At 39.6% G+C, this 20,333-nt stretch overlaps 3 protein-coding genes across 6 annotated transcripts in view; 1 reads left to right on the forward strand and 2 right to left on the reverse strand.

Annotated features, from left to right (window-relative positions):
- The window catches only part of PLS1 (plastin 1), a 40,851-nt gene extending 25,952 nt beyond the window's left edge, over nt 1–14,899 (reverse strand). The window contains exon 1 of one of the 3 annotated variants that reach the window (XM_068200786.1): nt 14,857–14,899. The gene's annotated coding sequence lies outside the window, so the exon portion shown is untranslated. Of the gene's footprint in view, nt 1–5,681; nt 5,944–8,220; nt 8,246–14,856 lie in introns of those variants that run through there. The other 2 variants (XM_068200788.1, XM_068200787.1) reach the window with 2 other exon arrangements.
- The window catches only part of TRPC1 (transient receptor potential cation channel subfamily C member 1), a 100,649-nt gene that overhangs the window by 46,559 nt on the left and 33,757 nt on the right, over nt 1–20,333 (reverse strand). The window lies entirely within an intron of this gene.
- Nucleotides 15,551–20,333, forward strand: part of ATR (ATR serine/threonine kinase) — a 40,011-nt gene continuing 35,228 nt past the window's right edge. For both annotated transcript variants that reach the window (XM_068200814.1, XM_068200816.1), the window contains exons 1-5: nt 15,551–15,670; nt 16,382–16,473; nt 17,376–17,519; nt 18,045–18,934; nt 19,931–20,118. In XM_068200814.1, coding sequence (XP_068056915.1) covers nt 15,612–15,670; nt 16,382–16,473; nt 17,376–17,519; nt 18,045–18,934; nt 19,931–20,118 — 1,373 coding nt within the window. In that variant the 5' untranslated portion in view covers nt 15,551–15,611. The remainder of the gene's footprint in view (nt 15,671–16,381; nt 16,474–17,375; nt 17,520–18,044; nt 18,935–19,930; nt 20,119–20,333) is intronic.

Here is a 20,333-nt window from a genome sequence, read left to right on the forward strand (position 1 = left end):
CTCTTTAGGTCAATGTGATGAGAACAGGATAGATTTCAAGCACTATTAGAGTCTTTTAATCTGTCACCAGAATAAACTAGGAGTTCTAGCCAGTCTCAGTGAGAAAATAATACATTGCAAGGTATAAAACACACAAAAGAAACTTTAAAACAAGAATATGCATCACATATTCCCTTTAGACAGCAAGAAAAGAGGAAATGCTAATTAAAATTTACTGGAAATATCTGCATATAATAAAGATTTAAGCAATGGAACTAACATACAGAATATTTGCTTGATATGAACACACAAACAGAGGTTTCTGATGTTTTTCAAGAAGCTACAACTACCCAGGTTTGTTTGTTCTGCTTAGTTTTTGGTTTCCCCACCCCAACTCACCTTAAAGAACTTTCTACTTATGCCAAGATTATTCTTGTACTTCAAATAAAAAGATGATTAGGGGCCAACTGAATCGATCCTTTAATAACATGAAAAGACAAATTGTTTTAGGTGTTGCACTGGTGGTCTGTAATAAAACAGCAGCGGTGATTAATCTGAATTACATTAAGAAAAGGCAAGTTTTTATCTTATTGTGATAAGTCTCAAGCTTTATGAAGAAATGAATAATCATTAGAGTTCAGTGACTTTCTAATTTTATTATTATTGTTGTTTGCCCTGGTATAGGATACGGAAAGATAGCTTATCTTTCCCATCTCACTAGTAAGGCTGCAGGAGACATCACTAGGAAAGAAATGCACTGTATGGTATCCAAAGTTTAAGAAGCCTTCATTGTGCAACAGTCACGGAATCACAGAATGCCAGGTTGGGAGGTACCGCAAGAATCAGCCAGTCCAACCTTTCTTGGCAAAACCAGACTCTAGACAAGATGGTCCAGCAGCCTGCCTAGCCAAATCTTAGAAGTGACCAATGTTTGGGAATGCACCACTACCCCAGGGAGATTATTCACACGGCTGACTGTTCCCCTTTGTAACAAATTGTCCTCTGACCAATTGGAGTGACCCCAGGAACAACCTGCAGATATTACCCCTCCTCTCTTCCTTCTTTTAAAAGGGAGTAACCACCCTTTAAATACTGGAACATGGTGATAAGATCTCCCCCCTAAACCTTCTTTTCTCAAGGCTGAACAAACCCAGTTCTCTGTCTTCCCTCCTATGGCAGCTTCCAGTCCTCTGATCATCTTTGTGGCCCTTCTCTGGACCCCCTCCAAGCCTGTCCACATCTTTCTTTGTGGCACAAATCAAAACTGGACCTAGTATCCCAGGTGTGGCTAGCCCTCAGAAAGAACTCGTCTAACACACCTGTAGGCTGACAAACTCTGGGCTTTATAAAGAAAAAAGATTAAAAAATAGATCCACTCCAAATGCAGTAAGGAGAGCACCAAAGGTCAAAGTAATTAGCTATATACATACACATATCTGTGTATGTACATATTTTTATATATGGAGGTATTAAAAGCACCTAGCTAATTTTTGAAAGAAGAGATGGGGTATAATTATGGTATCAATTACAGTTATTAGCAGAAGAGTATGAAGAGCAAGGCTCTTCCAATATGATACAGTCAGTCTGAAGCTTCACAACCTGGAACACTCAGATTATATTTCTCAGCCTGGGCTTATAAACATGACTGGATATATTTATGATGATCAAAAGTATTTAATTACTAGAAGTTACAGGATAACAATGAAGAAATATATAAACCAATATTCAACATATAAACCAGCAATCCATGGAATTTTCCTCTTTTTTGGACGACATTACATAGTGAACAAGGTACAATCTAAGAGGGAAAAATAGTATTTTAAACTTTGCCCAAAACTGTATGCACTGACTTTTGCTAAAGTAAGGCTATCAACCAGCCACAGTGATAAACTTTGTGTCCACAAAGCATGTACCTCATGAAAGGAGGACTAGATGTACACTGAAATGAATTACTCACTCCTTGGGAATTTATTCAACATAGTACAGTAACTATGGTCAGTAACAGACTTAACGTCTCCTCTATGCCTTTAAGATAAACCTAGATGAATAAGAAGTAAAACAAGCTGAGATATTTAATTATAAGCCTAGTCATGGGCCTGCTCTGAGTTCACTTACTGTGGTATAAGTACAGAACTATTTCATGAGGCTCAGGTCAGGATTAAGAGCAACTCTCTTAGAGGGGAGATAAAAGCTTACTTCACTAAGATACCTTTTCATCCAAACAAAATGCCTCCAGCTTCCTTTGGCTGCTGACTGTACAGAATAGCCATGCAAATTTATCAACAGTATCAGTTTCACGCAGTTTCCTTTGCATGCATCATTCAAGAGGATCTCAAAGTGCCTATGCTTTGTGTTGTTGCATTCAGCATTCCAAATAAAATATATCAACAGAAACCTTACCTATGCCTATACTACTCATAGGCAAGTAATTCTGAAAAAGGGCTGTTGCACGCTGAGTTCATGGAAGAGCCTTTCATGAAACGTTCTGCAAACCCAACCTCTTTACAGTCTAGCTACACCAACGTTTTGGGCTGAATTTGCCCAAATGGATTCTCTCAGATCACATGTGACCCACTCTGCTGTGGTTAATTAGCTATTTTTTAAAGATTTCTACAAGCTTCACCTGCTTCCAGCACAGAGCTATGAATACTGTCATCAAGAGCAAATCTGAAATAGCGATATTCTCTGTTAAACTGGGACATTGAGGTGACACAAGTCAGTAACACCAGCCCTGAAGAGCTATGCACACAAGTTACTACATTCTAATTATATTTTCTGATATGAATACTGTCATTCTTAATACTAGTAGTTATGGTTAGATCACTTCCACAAGTAACAGACCAGCAAAGGAGTTAAATATTTTATTTCTGTAACACAGTGTGTCCAGGGCTCCCTACTTGATAGCAAACCATTTCCAGACAAATACATAAACAAAGCTGCATCCATGCCTGGATGACATCAGAAGCTCAGAAGGTGTGCTGCCAACCCTAAAGCAGTTCAGCTCTGGAACATCCTATCAAGCCTCAGAGCTGGCCTAAAGGTGATTAGTTACTCTGGCATTCAGGTAGAGTACATCTTCCTTATTACCACAGCAAAGGTACCATGGTTATTAAGAACAAGCTTTTCAATTGTATTCCAACAGCTTCAAGTGAAGTCAGATGGATTTTCAGATTCTCTAATAATCATGCCACAAATAAAGTAATGAGAAACTTTGGAAATAAGTAAGTGCAATGCAATTGCAATTTCCAAGAGAGAAGCAGTTCTTGTTTGGTGCTGCCATGGAAACACAAGTGTTAGTGTAAACAATCAAAGTCTCAGTTTCATAATTCATTACACAGAATGTCATAGATATGCTAATATTTTGATTTTCCAATAAGGAAGTATTGCATCCAGAAATAAAATCTACATGATATTAATGACACACAATTGCAACAAAAAGGCAACAATGGGCAAAAACAGTATGAGAAGCGGGACTAGGGAATTCCCTTGGGACACACAAGATCACACAGATGATCTTCCATTTGTTGAGCAAATCCTGTAACAAGTGTCTCCTGAAGCCTATTGGAAAATGTACATTTGTAGAAACCACTAGGATTGTAGTACATGTGACCTTTGTGGGTGTGGCTCTAAACTTCCTAATATAAATAATTTTGGTGTTGCTTTGCTTCCACCTTATTGTCCAGAGTCTAGCATATTTTTTACCTTTTACTGACACAGTTAAAACTAGTCCTTACAAAGGAAATTCACTAGTCCTGGTATAAAACTTGCTGCCCATTTCTGCTGGGTGGCTTACACTTGAGAGATCCATTTTCATCTCTGTGTTTCTGAAATATGACTATATATAGTTACCATCAGCTCTACTTCTATTTGCCATTAAAGTCACCTGTATTTTCAATGAAAAACTTCATTTTTGTTAGACATTAACAGGTTTTTCTTAGACAGCTCAAGAACACTACTTAAAATGCCCACTATAACCCACAAAAATAATGCTAACAGAAGTGAAACAATCCCAGCACCTCATTGTTTTATCCAATAATCTGGAGTTTTTAACATAAATTAAACATTTAAAGGCACTGTTCTGAAAGCAAAACTCACACATGGCAATGTATTTAAGCAATCCATGATTGCAGAACTACATTCAAGTTAATTAGCAAGGAAGTAACAGTTAGAATTAAGGTGAATTGGTAGAAGAAATTCACTGGTCCAGGCAGCATTTGACTGAGCCTTGAACAGAAAATTCAATCAATATAATGTATTATTTCATTTGTCTGACATATTCTTATCTCTTCTCACCAACAATATAATTTGCCTTCTCCAACTTGATACTGTCCAAAAATCAGTTTATTATACTGAAACCTATGTCCCATGCTGACTCATTATTTGGCTTCCCTGGACACAAATGTACTAGACCCTCTTTCCTGGAGAATTTGCTCAAGCTCCCATCAAGCACCTGACCTGCTCCTCCTGTTCCAAAGTCTTCCCTTGCCTCACCGACCTTGTCCCCATATGAGTATCTTTGCCTGTGCATCACTTCTGAGTGCATCCACCCAGTGGCCAGGAAAATGCCGTCTCTGGAGGGCCACAGCTGGCAAGGATCAGGCTTTCCAATTAACACTGGGAGCTTCTACCTCAGATGCTGAGACCAAAAGCAAGGAAAAAATACAGGCTGAACCAAAACTGCAGCAGCCAAACACAGGAATTGTGGCAAAATTAATTCCTGTGAAGGTCAAAGCATCAAAGCAGTTTCAGCATGCAAATACATGTTAGAAGGAAAGAGTACCAATAACACAGAGAAAATTTGATGAGTTTACTCATAAAACCCTTTGATTACCAGTAACTGCTCTGAAGAACAGACTTATTTTTTAAGTCCAAACTTGGTGTCTCTGTGACATTCCATTAGAGCAAGCTACACTAAAATATAAATGGAAAGGCTACACTACTAAAAGCAAGTTCATTCAGGAACTCCATCCTCAAGTCACTCTTTTGTGCCTAGGCTGACATATCAAGTTTACAACAGCAAAAGAGAGAGTTAAAATACACACCAGCAAATGATACTTAATCTCTTTCTTTCTCTGTCTAGGTTTAGGAGCACGCAGCTTTTGTTAGCATGCAACCACCATGACAAATATAAGCTGCATTATTTTTAAAGGAAATTTCAGTTGGAAAATATCCTGAAATTCTTAGTGAAATACCTGTATCAATAAAAATCTCATACTCAGGACTCATGATGTGTTGACAGAACCCTCATTTGACAGTAGGACTTTTTGGGTATCTCAGTACTCTCAAATAAGATTCACAGGTTGAAGTTTATACTTTAATTATTCTTTTACTTCCTTAATAAACTATAGCACTGCTAGTTAATTACTAAACAGAAAAGCTAATGAGAAGCAATAGTCTGGATTACAAAAATAACTTTTCCAAAAAAACCTACAAATTAGACCCTAGGCAACTAAAAACCCCATGAAATACCGAATAACACCTGTTTTCTGTTTTCAAATACTTCCCATTATGATCAGATTAATTTTTAAGCCATGCTTTCCAGTAACTGGAATGACTTGAAATTTGTTTTATAATTAAATAGATTCTTGTGTATTTTCTCAATCTCACAAACTGTGCCAAATTACAATTAAGTTATGAGCTTCACAGTTTTTGAGACTTTGCTGGATTTTTCATTCTGTCTACTCCAATCAAAGTGTACTCACCTTCGACTGTTTAATTTGTTACAATGTCACTGATCTTTTGCAAGGCTGTCAGTATTTGTCCCAAGCCTGTTTCTTCCAGGTTCGGTGCCACTTGAGAGGCAAGACATACTGTACTCCTTATTTTTTGCTGAGGAATAGGCTTAGCCTTCTATGGCATTCATAACTTCAGAAAAGGATCTTTTTCTTAAGCCAGCTAGAACATTATGAACCATTTTTCTCTTCTTTGAGCATGAAGATAACATTTAGTTACCATGTAACTGAAGGAGCAGAACTGTGAGCAAAGCTCTCTATGAACAAACAGCCTAAGAGGCAGAAGAGGAGGGAGGTGTTAAACAGCACAACTGAAACGCTCCACAAAACTGCCTTTATCCTGCCCTGTGCCTGTTCTTTGGTAGCTGAACTAGGAAACCTCAGCTTGCTACAAATGACAAAACTCCAGCAGAGAGACACAGCTAACTCTGACTAATGAACTTAGTTTTAAGGTCACCCCAGAAGTTAATCACATGAATATCATTAAGAGCAACAACAGAAATACATTCACTCAGCCCTTAGCAGTTTAATTTACAGCCACATATTCTTCATACTCTGGCTAATTGCAGTTATAAAACAGTACTGAATAGATGCACGATGGCAGAATATTTTCCAGTTTTCATTAATTATCAGATGGCAATATGGCCTTCTGACACCCACTAAAGCCTCCTTCAGCTCCACATGGTTCAACAGATTATTAGATTAGACTGATCAGCGACTATACTGCAAGCAAGCCAGGATTTTCTGTCATGGAAAATTCATAGGTTATTTTTGGGTTTCCTTTTTCATTGGTCCAGCTAGAGGGAAAAGGAGGGTCCTCCACAATACATGGCCAAAGCCACTGGCAGCACGTCAAAGCCAGTCACTGCAGAGTCCACAGATGCCCAAGTGCTACCTGTTTGCCAGCTCATAGCTTTAAGGAGCTATGTTTGCCCAAGTGCTGAGGATAAAAGGAGCACATTAGTAAATCTGAGTAACTAAAGCTAAACAGAGTATTGTTCATACCTTCTAAACTAGAAGGCTATCTGGGGCACACAGGAAGCTCATTTGCTGGTGCTGTAGTTCTTAATAATTAGGCCAGGATAAAACATCTACAGTTGTTGTTGCCAAATGTCATTTTTAATCATATTTTGTAGATGAAAAGAACAAAATTCCTGAGAAAATTTTTTGCAAGTAAATTATTCAAAATCTCAGCCTTAGGATTCCCACGATTAGGAGATAACTTTATATTCCTTAATGAAAACTACTTCTGATGCTTTGGTGAAAACTTTGCCACATTTTTTGCAAACATCAGAGATCAAAATTTAAAAAAATAAACCCATAAAAATCTTGGGTTAAAACAATTTATCTTTTGTGATAGTTTGAGCTTGCAACAGGAGCGGACATCCCTAAACATTTAAACCATACGTTGAAATTATGCAACAATGTCATGAGTTTACAAAAAAGTCTAAACGAAAGATATATCCAGGCATTTCTACTAAAACAATGAAAATCTAACATTTTATTCATCTGCTGGAAAACAGTGCATAAAAGTGTTCATGATTTTTGTTAGAGTTTTTGTTTCCTTTTCATAAGTAAAAAGGGAAAAGGATTTTATAAAATCATCTTACAAAATAATGTTAGGTTAATAAAAACCTTTACAAAACTGATAGTTTAGAAAATTATTTGTTGCTTTAAAATTCATTACCTAAAGTCCCATAAGATGAGACAGACACAATTATAGAGTTATCTAGTATGTACTTGCTATAAGGAACAATACTTACAGCACAGAAAATACCACAGAAAATAAGGTAGATCACCTTTGTAATGACCCTCTTTGCTGAAACCCTGAGTATTCTTAAATATAATGTATTCACATTTGTTTTGTGTTAGCCATTCTAAGATGTGCCATGATAAAGTGACAACTGTTTACTCTCTCAGCCTGCAGTGACATTCCAAAGCTGCCAGATTACAGTCCAAAGCCTTTCTAAACTGTGACACTTTCAAAGGAAAATGTTAATATTTCTTACACCATTCTGAAGTCATAATACTTGTTCAGACTTTGAGAGCAGATTTTCACACATTTTGCAAATGCACTACATAACCAAAAAATGACTCTTTGATGATAAGATGATCAACTGTGATCAACAGATAAATCAGTTTGTTGGTAAATCAGCTCTTTCACAAGGACAAAACATCTTTGCAGGAGATCATTTAAAACGGGCATTTTATTTCACATAATACTTTACCTGATATGGTTTGGATTTTAAGTTTGCTACAAGTCTACACCAAAGGAATCATCCTACTCCTCCTGACCTTCACAAAAACTCAGTAACTCTGTCACACTGTTTACTGTCACTTTACATGGTGACAATTAATGAAAAATAACTCATATTTCTAAGTCTCCAAAAATAATGCTCTTGAACATCTACAATACCCTATATTTAAATCCCTGTTTTTAAGTTTCTACATGACACAGAAATATTTATTGTGCTGTTACTGTCACTCAGCAAGTCAGTATCATGCTTACCTTCCCAAGCTTTCCCACTATTGCTGGTCTGATCTCCTGCTAGGTGAGGAGTCCAGTGGGAAGCAGCACAACTGAAGTGACATCTTAATGAAGCACTTCTTAGGTAGCACAGAGACTCGAGTCAATCACTCATCCAACATATGCTTATTTCATTGGGGAGGGCTGATATGGATTAATCCTATTGAGTTTAAATGCCTAGATCTTAATTTACTTAGGAAAAAGCAGAATGGCAGCTTAAAGAATAAACTATATGGCAGAAGGCTCTGTTCCATAGATTTACCACACCAAAAAAAAAAAAAAAAATCAGGAGGGAAAGCACAAAGAAATTTGGAATGCAACTGAAACATGTGCTTGTATTATTATAGATAATTTCTACTTTCCCCAAGGCAGTCAGTCTATCAGTCAGAAGTTCACTAAAAAGCCCAGTGTGGCTGACCCAGTAGCTGTGTTTCACACAGCACAAGGGCTGCCATTTCAGGGTGCAAGCCACCTTATGAAAACAAACACTACAAGAGTGCCAGAAGGAGGGATTTGCCCTGGCATGACAAAAAACAAGTCTTGTGTTGCTGCCAAGCTTCTCTTGGAAGCAGTTTTGGTAGGAGGTGACCAAACCACCTTGCCCATGGTGAAGAGGCCAATCTCGGGTTTGAGTTTCAAGCAGAATGGTCAAAGATTCTGAAAATTTTAAGGAGTGCACACATTAGTTTTAATTATTTTTTTAATCTCCAGTAATAGCAGAATAATGAAATTCCTTTTGAGAGATGAAAGACATATAAATGTCAATGATTAAGATGAACAAGATAACAGCTTTTAGAAGAATTTGTCCAATAGGTCTTGCACTAGTGAAGTAGTTACCGCTATATGCAACTCTAGGCAAGTGACAACTAACTCTTCTAAAAAAGAGGAAATTATTGATATGATTTAAATTATAACTAACTCATTCTTTAAAAAAAATATTGATAAAATCTAAATTTATGTGCTTCTAATATTTTATAATTTGGGAAGTGAAAAATATTCTGCCCCATACAATTAAATACTCAGCCACAATTAAGTGGCTGATAAGGGTGATGATAAGTAAAATTAAATATATCTTTATATTCAGTTATTTCACATTGAACACATCATATTACCTGGAAAGGGAGGAGGAAATCCTCACTAGCTTCAATTAAATATATCTTGATTCTATAAATCAAGCTTGGAAGGACTAGAAACATTGCAGAAGTAAAATAATCAGCTCAATGGAAAATCATACCATCATACTACTTTACATTGCCTTAGCTTTAGGCTATGAAAGAAAGAATTTCATTTCCCTTTGTAATAAGGTGATAAATTAGTGCAAAGAGAAGCAGTAGGACATGTGCAAACACAATGGGAGAAGAGGAGATGTGGAGTTAGAAGAAGAGCTTGATAAATCAGCAAGACAAAAACATTCCAAGCTATAAATTCTGGAAAAGAAAACCTATCAGAGAACACCTGGTTTGAAAGAAACAAGTGGGTCCTGAATCTTTGACAGAAACAAACTCTTGAAATCACATTCAAATAAACAGAATCTTGCTGATAACATGACTTAGTATTTCAGCTTTTCTACATGTCAGTATTTTTAATCAGTCTATTCAAGCAATGATTATTAATGAGATGAAAGGATGAATACACTAATTTAACAAAAGTGGGAAATACGGGATCCAGTTTTTTTTTTCCCTCTAGTGACTATTATTATTAAGGAAACATCTGCCAAGAAAGCCCTGCAAGTGGGTTGATAATCCTTTTCCCACCAAAAGCATGCATGGAGAAGCACACATTCTGCTTTATGCATAATTTATTTCTGAGGCTTAGCAATACCAATCTTTCTGATGAGCTATTGTGATGCAGTAGCTTTATTCTCCTTGGACACCTGTATGGAATAGCAGTAACCGAGTACACACCTCCACTCCAAGGAGTTCATCAAGTTACATTTAGAAGTAGCATATAAAATAATCATATAAATAATCATATAAACAATAAGGCCATGGCTAACATTTAGCATTCCCTGCATTTGACCAGATGAATCAGAGCTGAAATAATGTAATTAGTAATTTTATCACAAATATTATACACCAGAGAATAGAGAAACTATCCTAACTGTTCCAGTTTCAAGACCTTTTTGAAAGATTTAGCAACAACAATTAAAAACCTTAATAAAGAAACCAGTAAGGCAGAATGGGTTCTGTCAGTAACCTAGAATTCCTGATCCATATTGAGCTGACCAATGTCAGTTGTTATCTTCACTGTTAATATTGCTTTACAAATCACACCACTATCACCAGTTGACTGTTTGTTCCTTGAATGTCAGCCTGAAAATGAGCTAGTAAGACAACACCTTCCACAGAAGGTCTTCAAACCTAGGCTGTAGGTTGAACAGCAACTGCAGTTGCTCAGCTCAGTATCTTTTGCCAGAACTACATTTACAATTTATTGCTTCCTTATTCTCTGCCACAGTAAAGTGGAGCCTTGCCCAGGGACAGTTGTTTGTTGGGATCAGATTCAGTTACTTGCTGGTAGTCCTGTCCTACATTTATTTAATCTGTTTATGTAGACCTGGTCATTTTTGGAGCTTTTATGGAAACAGTTATCATGAATGTGAAGTATTTCAGACATTATGATGAATGCTATGGAAGTATTTTATTTAATTAATTACTGCAATAAGAAGGGTAGAACATTACACTGAGACTTCACATGAAGTCTTACATGTAAGAGTATGCCTGAACTTTTCACTTTAGTTATTTCCATATAGCAGGCTGTTAAGCTGATGTCTAGTCTACTGAGAAAATCCTCACAGAGTAGTGAAAGCTCTAGGTACTGGGAAAATGCTCACCAAGAAACAAAGAAGTGATAAATAGTGCTCCACTGCATATACATTTATTTGCTTTCCCCTTCTCCCCCCTCCGTTGCACTGATTTCTATAGTAAGCAATACAATGGGGAAAGTGGACATTTAGCAGAACTTTTATCAATATAACCGTACATAAACTCTATTCCAGTTTTCATCAGTACAGAACACAGAATCAGATGGAAAATTGTAGCTTCTAATAAGTCTCTCAGAAAACAGCAACTTCCTCCTATGAAAACTGGAACAATGGTAGCTGGTACAGTTTTTCAGATTTTCATTGAAGAAATATTAGAATAAAAGAACCTACATAATTTCAACAGTTAGAATTTTCAAATGTTGTTTAAATGACATTTTAAATGCACACTGCACAATTTTAGTACAGAGTTTTAGACTTCACTAAGAGATGTTTAAGCATCACTGTGGCTACAAGTTTTTTTAAAAGAGTAAATTCCAGATTCTATAAATTTTTTCTTTAGGAAAATAGATTCCAGGAATTTTAACTCTCATTCAAAAATTATAAACTCAAAACGTCTTGATGATAATACACTGATACTAGTGGTAATATATCTCTGAGAGTTTCCTCTACAGTTACTAGCCTCAAGAAAAACACTCTTCTAGAAATACTGGGAAGCAAGAAACAAGGAAGAAAAAAAATATATAGGCAACTATTTTTAAAATTAGCAATTGCAGATAAATAAAAAAACAGTAATTGCTGCTATACAAATAATAAAACTAAGTTCCAAAGGAATGTATAATCTAATATGCCATTTCTCCAAATAACTAAATACTGTATTTTACATTATCAGTAGTATATTAGTTGGCTTAATCTTGGAAAAAACATGAATAAGTGCTTGCAAGACTAGGACATGTCAGGATTATATTTAGAAATCAAATAGATTTTAGTGGTACATGGTTTCTTTTCCCACTTTTTTCCCCTCTTGTACCTGTTAGTTTTTGCTTAGCTGGATGTACGTAATCTGCTTTTAGGTTTCTGGCTTGCCTGTTGTCCTTACTGCCATTTACTGTTTCCATTTTTTACTTTCTTGTTTAATCATCAGACCAATATTCAGGGTGACACATAATTTTAATCTGTGCCACTTCATTCCAGCCCAATTGACTAAGCAACAGAGGCAGAGATAAAAGCCACGAGTGCTGAGATCCACATTCTTGCAGTGTGGAGGAGCAGTGTCCTGTGTCCAAAGGTCAGGCACCTGCATGACTGCATAGGGAAATGTGACTTAGAGCACTCAGCCTCTTGCTGTTACTGCAGCAGCCCTGCAGATGAGGAGCCAGAAGCACACCCTGACACTGAGTGAAACTACTCAGTCCAGCTCATAGGCTGAGCTGGACCATCTGAGCTGCATTTCCCCTCACCACCATTATCAGCCTGCGAGGTCACAGCTCTCAGTTCCTGAAGGCATCAGGGAACTCTCATGTGCACTTACATGGGCTCCTTTGGTCTGCCTGCAGGACAGCTGAGATTGAGCTGCAGTCACACCAGCCTCCTGGGGGAACAGCTCACAGACATCCAGAGAACACATGAGCCCCCAGAAGAGTGATTATGCCTCAGAATGAAACAACAGAGGGAATAAAAGTACAATTAACATGTTCTTGTCCTCTCAGACCTGCTGGTCCAATGCAAAGTCACTCAGTGCCTTAAAATAAGTATCATGACCTGCAGAGGCATGTGGTAAATAATGAAACCAAGAAAAAGAGAGGCCTGAGTGTCGAAGAATCATGCAACTATACAGTGAGAGGACTGCTCAAGTAGGGAAGAGAACAGGAAAAAAAAGAAAGAATTTTAAAAAAAGTAACAGCAGCTTTGGCAGAAATCTTGGAAGTGCTGTATACACTGAATTTGAAGTTGTACCTATCTGTATGAATTTATTCCCCTGACCAAGTTCTGCAAGCTGGGCTCTGCTCATCTAAGATTCCTGTCACCAATATGAATCAGCTGCATTGGAGGTGAGAATAGAGGAAGGTCTCCAGGCACACTACCTTCATTAGCAATTAGCCACTCTCTTCAAACACATGATAACACGCCTGCTTCTCCTCCTGGGGGCCAAGAGACATAAAAGTGCAACATAATGAGATGAGAAAGAAACAAGGAGATGCTTATCCCATGCTTAAGAAAAGCAAGAAATGAAACCAGGTGTTTCAGGTGCTGTTTCCCTGGAGGGTCTATACAACCTAGGTTGTGTGACTGAGACTTCTTACATCCTCACAGCCCAGTGAAGGTGTTACGGGCACTCTCATGTGGAGTCTTCCAACACCACGGTAGCTGGGGAAATTTGATGGTATGGTGAGAAGTCAGTAGATGGGGCTTTGCAACTGGGAAGTAAAATTCCCAGTGAAGAATGGGGAGAAGGAGATCTCTCTGCTGAGAGAGAAGTACTTATTATAAAAAAGTTAAACTTATGTTAGAAGTATTTATTATAAAAAAGAAGAAAGCCTGAATTACATGCTCAGTAAATGCTCACAGAAACGGCACGACAAATTCATGTAGCATTCTACCTGTGACAAATGAAAGCATTTCTACAATAACCATACTAATATGATCTCATTGTTGACTCCAGAGACTACCATGCAAAAGCGCTTTTTAAAATTAAGCACTTTATGTGCCACACCTATGCTTTACCAGCAAAACCAATCACCCTATGATTCAGTAAATTTAGCTTATTTCTTAGGCTAACAGGATCTTCTTGAACTTCCTAATATACCAACGGTATCCTGCTCTCTCTTGCATTCATCAGGGCTGATACGGGAGTTTTAACTCTACATCAAATTGGCAAGAAGTACAGTTTACACCTTCCTTAGTGTGCCTGTCATTTCAGTCTTGGAAATTTGCACTCAGAACATTGTTTTCACTACAACAGATACTTTCAATTCAAACAGTCTAGAAAACCTTGTGTCCAAAATAACACTGATAGCAAAACCCAGATGTACCTGGTCTTTCTGAACCATTAAAACTCTACTTAACAAACCACACATGGTTCCTGCTTTTTCTCTAGGAATGACTCTAGAAAGGCTAACATTTTATAAAGTCAGCTAGTAGAAAACATTGCAATACATGCTGAAAAACAAACTAAGATAAAAACCAGTAATATTTCGTAAAGTTTCTTGAAGTATTTTAGGTCATTGCCAAGCTACCAGCCTTTAAAAGGCCAGCAAAATTTTACTGAAATGACAAACATGTATTTTGCAGGACAAAAATAACCATCTCTGAATGAAATATAGCAATATTTCCCAAAAGCATTCATCTGAAATGGTTCAAGTAATTGAAACACACGTGGGCTGTTTTACATGCAAGCGACACAGCCCTAGCACAGTGGAAACAGGCAAGAGAATTATCCTCCGAGAGGATTTTATTTCAACCCAGAAACAACGCTAAGCAAAGTTCATAAACAAATGCAGAAAGAGCTAGAGGTCCTAATGACGGAAACAAAGCTCAGAGCTCAGTATCCCCTCGCGTACTCTCTGTGCAGTTCACACTTGCCCATAACCCCTTGTTTTATTCTTTTTTCCCCTGAACGTTCGGGACTCGCTCCCGCTCAGCGCCGGCACCGCCCGGTGCCGCGCAGCGCCCGCCTCGCGTCCCTTCGGGGCTCTCATCGGCACCTTCCGTACTTTACACACGTCAACGTTTCGCAAAAGAAGCATAATGTAAAGCAACATACGCTCAGAAAGTAAAAACAATAACAAAACAGAAAATCTCTATCTTACACACGCTGCTCACCGCTACCTGTGCGGAGGAGAGCCGAGCCCGCTCACCTGCCGAACGCGCCCTCCCGCCGGCTCCGCCCGGCCCCGGCCCCGGCCCCGGCCCCGGCCCCGGCCCCGGCCCCGGCCCCGCTCCCGCCGGCCGCGGCACACGGCAGTGCCGAGAGGCGGCCCCCGCGCCCCGCTCGCTGCCCACCTGCCCCGCGGCCGCGTCCCGCAGCGCCGGCGCCCCGCCGGCTCCCGCCGCCACCTGCTGCCGCGGGGCCGGCCCGGGCGGGCGGGGCGCTGGCGGGGGCGGGCCGGTCTCGGCGGCCGGCGGGGCCGACCCACACCTGACGCCCAGGTGCGTCCCGCCGGCGCGGGAAGGCGGCGGGCGGAGAGGGCGCTGCACCGAGCGCTCCCTTGGCAGCGAAGTTTCCTCCTCACCGCCCCTCACAGCGCGGGCGCTCCCCTCCTCGCTCAAGCCACTTTCAACACTGTGCCGCTTCCTTTCGCCCATCCCCTGGAGCCCCCGCCCGTACTCCGCCAGGCGCCCGCCGGGACAGGGTGGTCCCTCAGGGCTGCTGCCGCACCGCCGAGGCTCGACGGGGTGCGCTCGGCCCCCGCTGGGTGTTATCTGTCCGCGCAGAGCCCCGCTGGGGCGGCGGGGGAGCCATCGGGGACCGACCCGGAGCCGCCGCGGCCGCTCGGTGTACAGGGACGAAGCGGTTAAAGCCGAGCAGCGCCGGGGGAGGAGGTTTGGGCCCTGCCGGCCGCCGTCCCGCCGAGCCCGCCCCGCGCCGCGCCGCCCGATTCAAAGCGGCGCCATGGCGGAGCAGGGCCTGGGCATGGCCTCCATGATCCCCGCGCTGCGGGAGCTCGCCGGGTAGGACGGGCCCGGCGGCCGCCGTGCAGGGCGTGTGCGTGCGGGGGCTGTGCTGCGCTGGGGAGGCGCGCCCGGCATGAGTGGCGGGGAAGGGGAGAAGGAGGTGTGCGAGGTGTCCTGCGGCCGGGCCCGCGCCTTCACCCGAGCCGGTCCCTTCTCCCGCCACCTGCCGGGGTCTGTCCCTCTCTCCCTCCCGGGTGGCGCTGGCAGGTCCTGGCGTGAGCGGCCTGGTGGCCTCAGAGCAGCCGGTCTGAGGCCGTGTGTGCTGTGAGCGCTCACTGGGAGCCACAGGAGCTGGAACATGCCGTGCTCTGGAGTTTTAATGGCAGCACGGGCACTGTAGCTTTGTACTGCAGTAGGCAGCGAGCTGATCTGGAGGTGCAATTGTATACCGAAGATGTGACCCTACAAGCCCTGACTGCTGTGGGACAGGCCAATCACTAAAACAAGAAAATTGGGAAAAAAAAATACACCCCCCCACCTCCAAACCTCTACACACCACCAAGAAATCAATTCATACTTATTTTTGAAGACTTGTAGAAGAAAACGAGTGTATAACATTAAACTGTTGAGATAGACTTCCAAGTTATTATTTTGTGCTTTAAAATTGGTAACATCAAAATATCATTCTTTTAATTTTAGATAGACTTCCAAGTTATTATTTTGTGCTTTAAAATTGGTAACATCAAAATATCATTCTTTTAATTTTAGTGCTAGTCCAGAAGAATACAACACAGTTGTGCAGAAACCAAGACAAATACTTTGTCAGTTCATTGACAGAATTCTTACAGATGTGGATGTTGGTAAGCATTACATTCCTATAATTTAAAACTGTCTGCTTTATACTTTTAAGTAATTCCTGCCAAAAATAAAAGTTAAGACACTTTAAAGAAAGTTTTAGTTGAATACAATACCATTTAGGACTTAGTTTTTAATAAAGTCAGTGATGAAGTATTTTGCATTGGGATGTGAAGTTCCCTTGTAAATAAACCATACACACACCAAGGAAGGAGGGGTGAGTGCAGTGTGGGGTTGTATTGGATAGAAATGCTCAGAACATTGAAAAGCAGGAATGTCATGTGATGTCACTGTTCATGAATAACAGCTTGCAATTCTTAATATTCACATGTGTCTTTCAGAACTGATATCTTGTCTGAATCTCAGTTTCCTTCTTGTGCTGACACTGGATAGGATCCCTGGGGGATCTGGATAAATCTGATATGATTCAGATACCTGTTTCAATGGAGCAGCATTAGATATGTTCAGTGTTTTGTTAATATTTCTGCTTCAGTAAGCTGAATTTACCATTTAAAACCTTTTGTATTCTGGACATCTGAAACAATTCTCAGCATTGTTTCTCTAGCAAGACTGTAAACCTAGGGAAATGTTAAGTATTTGCTGTTCTTCCCTCAACACACAGATAGAATTTTAACTGAACATTAATGCATTTGGGGTTAATAATATTTCATGAGTAATTTGTACTTCTCTTCATACAGTTTGGAGTCACATAGAGGGTTTGCAATATGCATACAATTATCTTCATAGATTAAAAATATATTCACAATAAATATTTTGAAAGGTTTAATACCATATCATAGTATTTTATATATATATTTCTAAAAAATTTCTCATAAGCTGTGAACACAATTTTTGAAGTGGTTTATTGTCATGCTGATTTGAATATTGTCTTCTTTTTTATTTAAAGTTGCCTTGGAACTGATTAAGAAATCAGATTCACAGCCAAGTTCTGTGATGTTGCTTGATTTTATCCAACATATCATGAAGTCTTCCCCACTTATGTTTGTAAATGTGGATGGAAATCAGGAGGAAACTGAATGCAGTTGCATTGGTGAGTTTGTTGAAAATGTTTATGTTGAAGTTTGGTATTTTCAGGATTTAAATTTACAACAGAAAGGGGAAAAAGGCAGATATGTAAGTTGATCATTATAAATTTATAAGTGAATATGATGATAGACTTTGAATATTGTGAATGGATTAATACTTGTGGTAATGGAAATTTCTCAGGACAGATTTTGACATTATCCATTACCATTGCATAGATACATTATTATATAGAACTGCTGTACATGTACTCATTGCCTGAGGGTGTTTTTTGGACAGAGGAAAATGTCTAGAAATACCAGTGTAAAATGTGTGTCTTCCATTCCCAACCCCCATGTTCTGCCCCCTTTTTTCCTCTTTTTCAATGAGATCTGCTGAATAAATATCCCACTGAAGACTCCGTTTACTGAGCCTACATGCATTTATCTCAGGGAGTCTTGTTTTAGTGGTAAGCAGTCTGCTCTTAGGGAGGTTCTCAATTGGAGATTTTAGTTTTTATCTTAATAATAAAGATTCTCTTTTATTGTCCTAGAATTTAGTAACTGGATCATAACAAGGCTTCTTCGCATTGCTGCAGCTCCAAACTGCAACACGTTGCACAAGAACATTTGTGATGTCATCTGTTCTTTACTTTTTCTGTTTAAAATGAAGAGTGGCTCCATTTTTGAAGCACTAACTAAAGACTTGCTACAGCTTTTTCAAGACTTAATCATCTTGCATGAAAGAGATGCACAGAAGCATCTCTGGGGTGATGGACTCGTCTGGCCAGTGACTGTACAGAGATTTTCCAGCAATATAAGTGACAAACTGGGATATTTAAGATTGGCACCATTACAGCTGATGAGTATGCCAAATATAGAATATTTGGAAGTTGTATTGATGTCTATTCTGACAAATATTGTTGCAGATATCTTTTTTGTAAGACAAGATATTGTTCTCTGGGGGATAGGCTGCTCCCTGTTAGAGTATGGCAGTCCAAAAGTTAAAACTATGGCAATGAAGTTTGTGGTGAAGTTAGTTCATTTAGGAGGACCTCCAGAACAGCTGGCTAGTGTTTTCTTCACAGTCTTTTTTGAAATTCTACAATCAGCGCTTGAAATGGATACTGAGGAATCAGAACTCTTTGGAGAACCACTCTTACTGTTGGTGAGGACATTGTTGCCTTTTGAAGCAGATTCTTACAAAAATATTGAACCTGTCTACTTGAATATGCTGCTAGAGAAGCTCTGCTCCTGGTTTGAAGGGGATGTGTTTAGGTGCCTTCAGTGTGAAAAGCTGAAAACTGCTTTTTGCCATATACTGCAGTATTTTCTGGAGTTTGTTCCAACTAGCTATGAATCTGCCTTACAAATAAGAAAAGCCCGTATCAGTACCATATGTACAATTTTTGTGAATGTGCTTGGAACTCAGGAAGAACAAGAGGTAGGTTTATTTTAAAAACTGAATTTATTGTGTGAATAGATCATATACAAAAACCTGTACCTATGCAAAGAAGAAAATCTAGGAAATGTAACTTTTAGTTGCATATTTAGGTTGATACTCCTTTTTTCTCAACTGTTTCACGTGTTTGTACAGGTCAGGGTTCTAAATCTGTTGGATGTAGCTGGACTCCTGTTTTTTAGATGTATTAAACTGTCTGCAAGCTATGCAGGCACAACTCTCTGTCCATAATCATAATACAAGATGGGAGTAAGGCCCAGAGTGCACTCATATGAGGGCAGCTTTGCAAGTAGTGTGCAGTAGTTTGGGATTCTCTTACTTTCCAACCATTTGCTCTTAGTCGTGTTTGTTAGGGACAGGTAGACAGAAAAGATTAAATTAAAATAGAGTCAATGGCTTATGTTGGCCGGGACCTTTAAAGACCATCTAGTCCAGCTCCCTGCAATAAGCAGGGACAGCTTCAACTAGATCAGGGTTCAGAGCCCCACCCAACCTGACCTTGAGTGTTTCCAGGGATGGGGCATCCGCCACCTCTGGGCAACATTTGCCAGTGTGTCACCACCCTCCTAATAAAAAATTTCTTCCTGATACTCAACCTAAAGAAGCCCTGTTTTAGTTAAGAAGCATAACAAAGTGTTGATAATGAGTTGTTGATATGCTGAGTGCCTCTATTCCATACATTCATCTGTGTATCCTACCTGTTTGTTAAAAACTTTGTGTGTCTCTGCAATGGCTTTGGTAGCAAGGTATTATGGCAGGAACTGGAAAAGAGCTGAACAAGCTGCATCCTCTCTGGTAGCAGCACAGGAAACTTCATTGCTCATAAGAGCTTTCACCTTGTAATGAATGGAAAGGTTTTTATGAACTTTTTTACCATGATATTTTGCAATTTAATATTTTAAAGTCAGAAGCGATAACGCCAAATTTTAAGTAAGGCAGAGCATACATCATGGTACCTCTGTTGTTTGTCCATCCCAGTATTTGGTGAATCCACTTTATACAGCATTAAAAACTCAAACAGAAGAAATCTTTGAGGAGATGCAGCAGAACCAGCTGGAGAGCTCAGATACTGATGGGTGGAGCAGCAGCAATGATGAAGTTCCAGAGAAAAGACTACGACTGAGCCTACCCACAAAACATCGAAAGAAATCACCTGCACCTTTAATGTATGACACTTAGTAACTACTTTTATAGTAATTTGAATAATAAATGACAGCTTCTTGAGGCAGTTTCTTCTTAACAGATTGAAGGAGCTTCAGAGGGAAAAAATTAAATTTTATTTTGAGGGATCAAAATCTACTGGTGATTTTTAAGCCAAACTTTATTAAAGAGGCTGTTTTGAATGTGTTCAATGAAAATTATTTTCATTTTTTACACTGAA

Source organism: Anomalospiza imberbis, chromosome 10, assembly GCF_031753505.1.
Source record: "Anomalospiza imberbis isolate Cuckoo-Finch-1a 21T00152 chromosome 10, ASM3175350v1, whole genome shotgun sequence".
Taxonomy (NCBI): Eukaryota; Metazoa; Chordata; class Aves; order Passeriformes; family Viduidae; genus Anomalospiza; species Anomalospiza imberbis.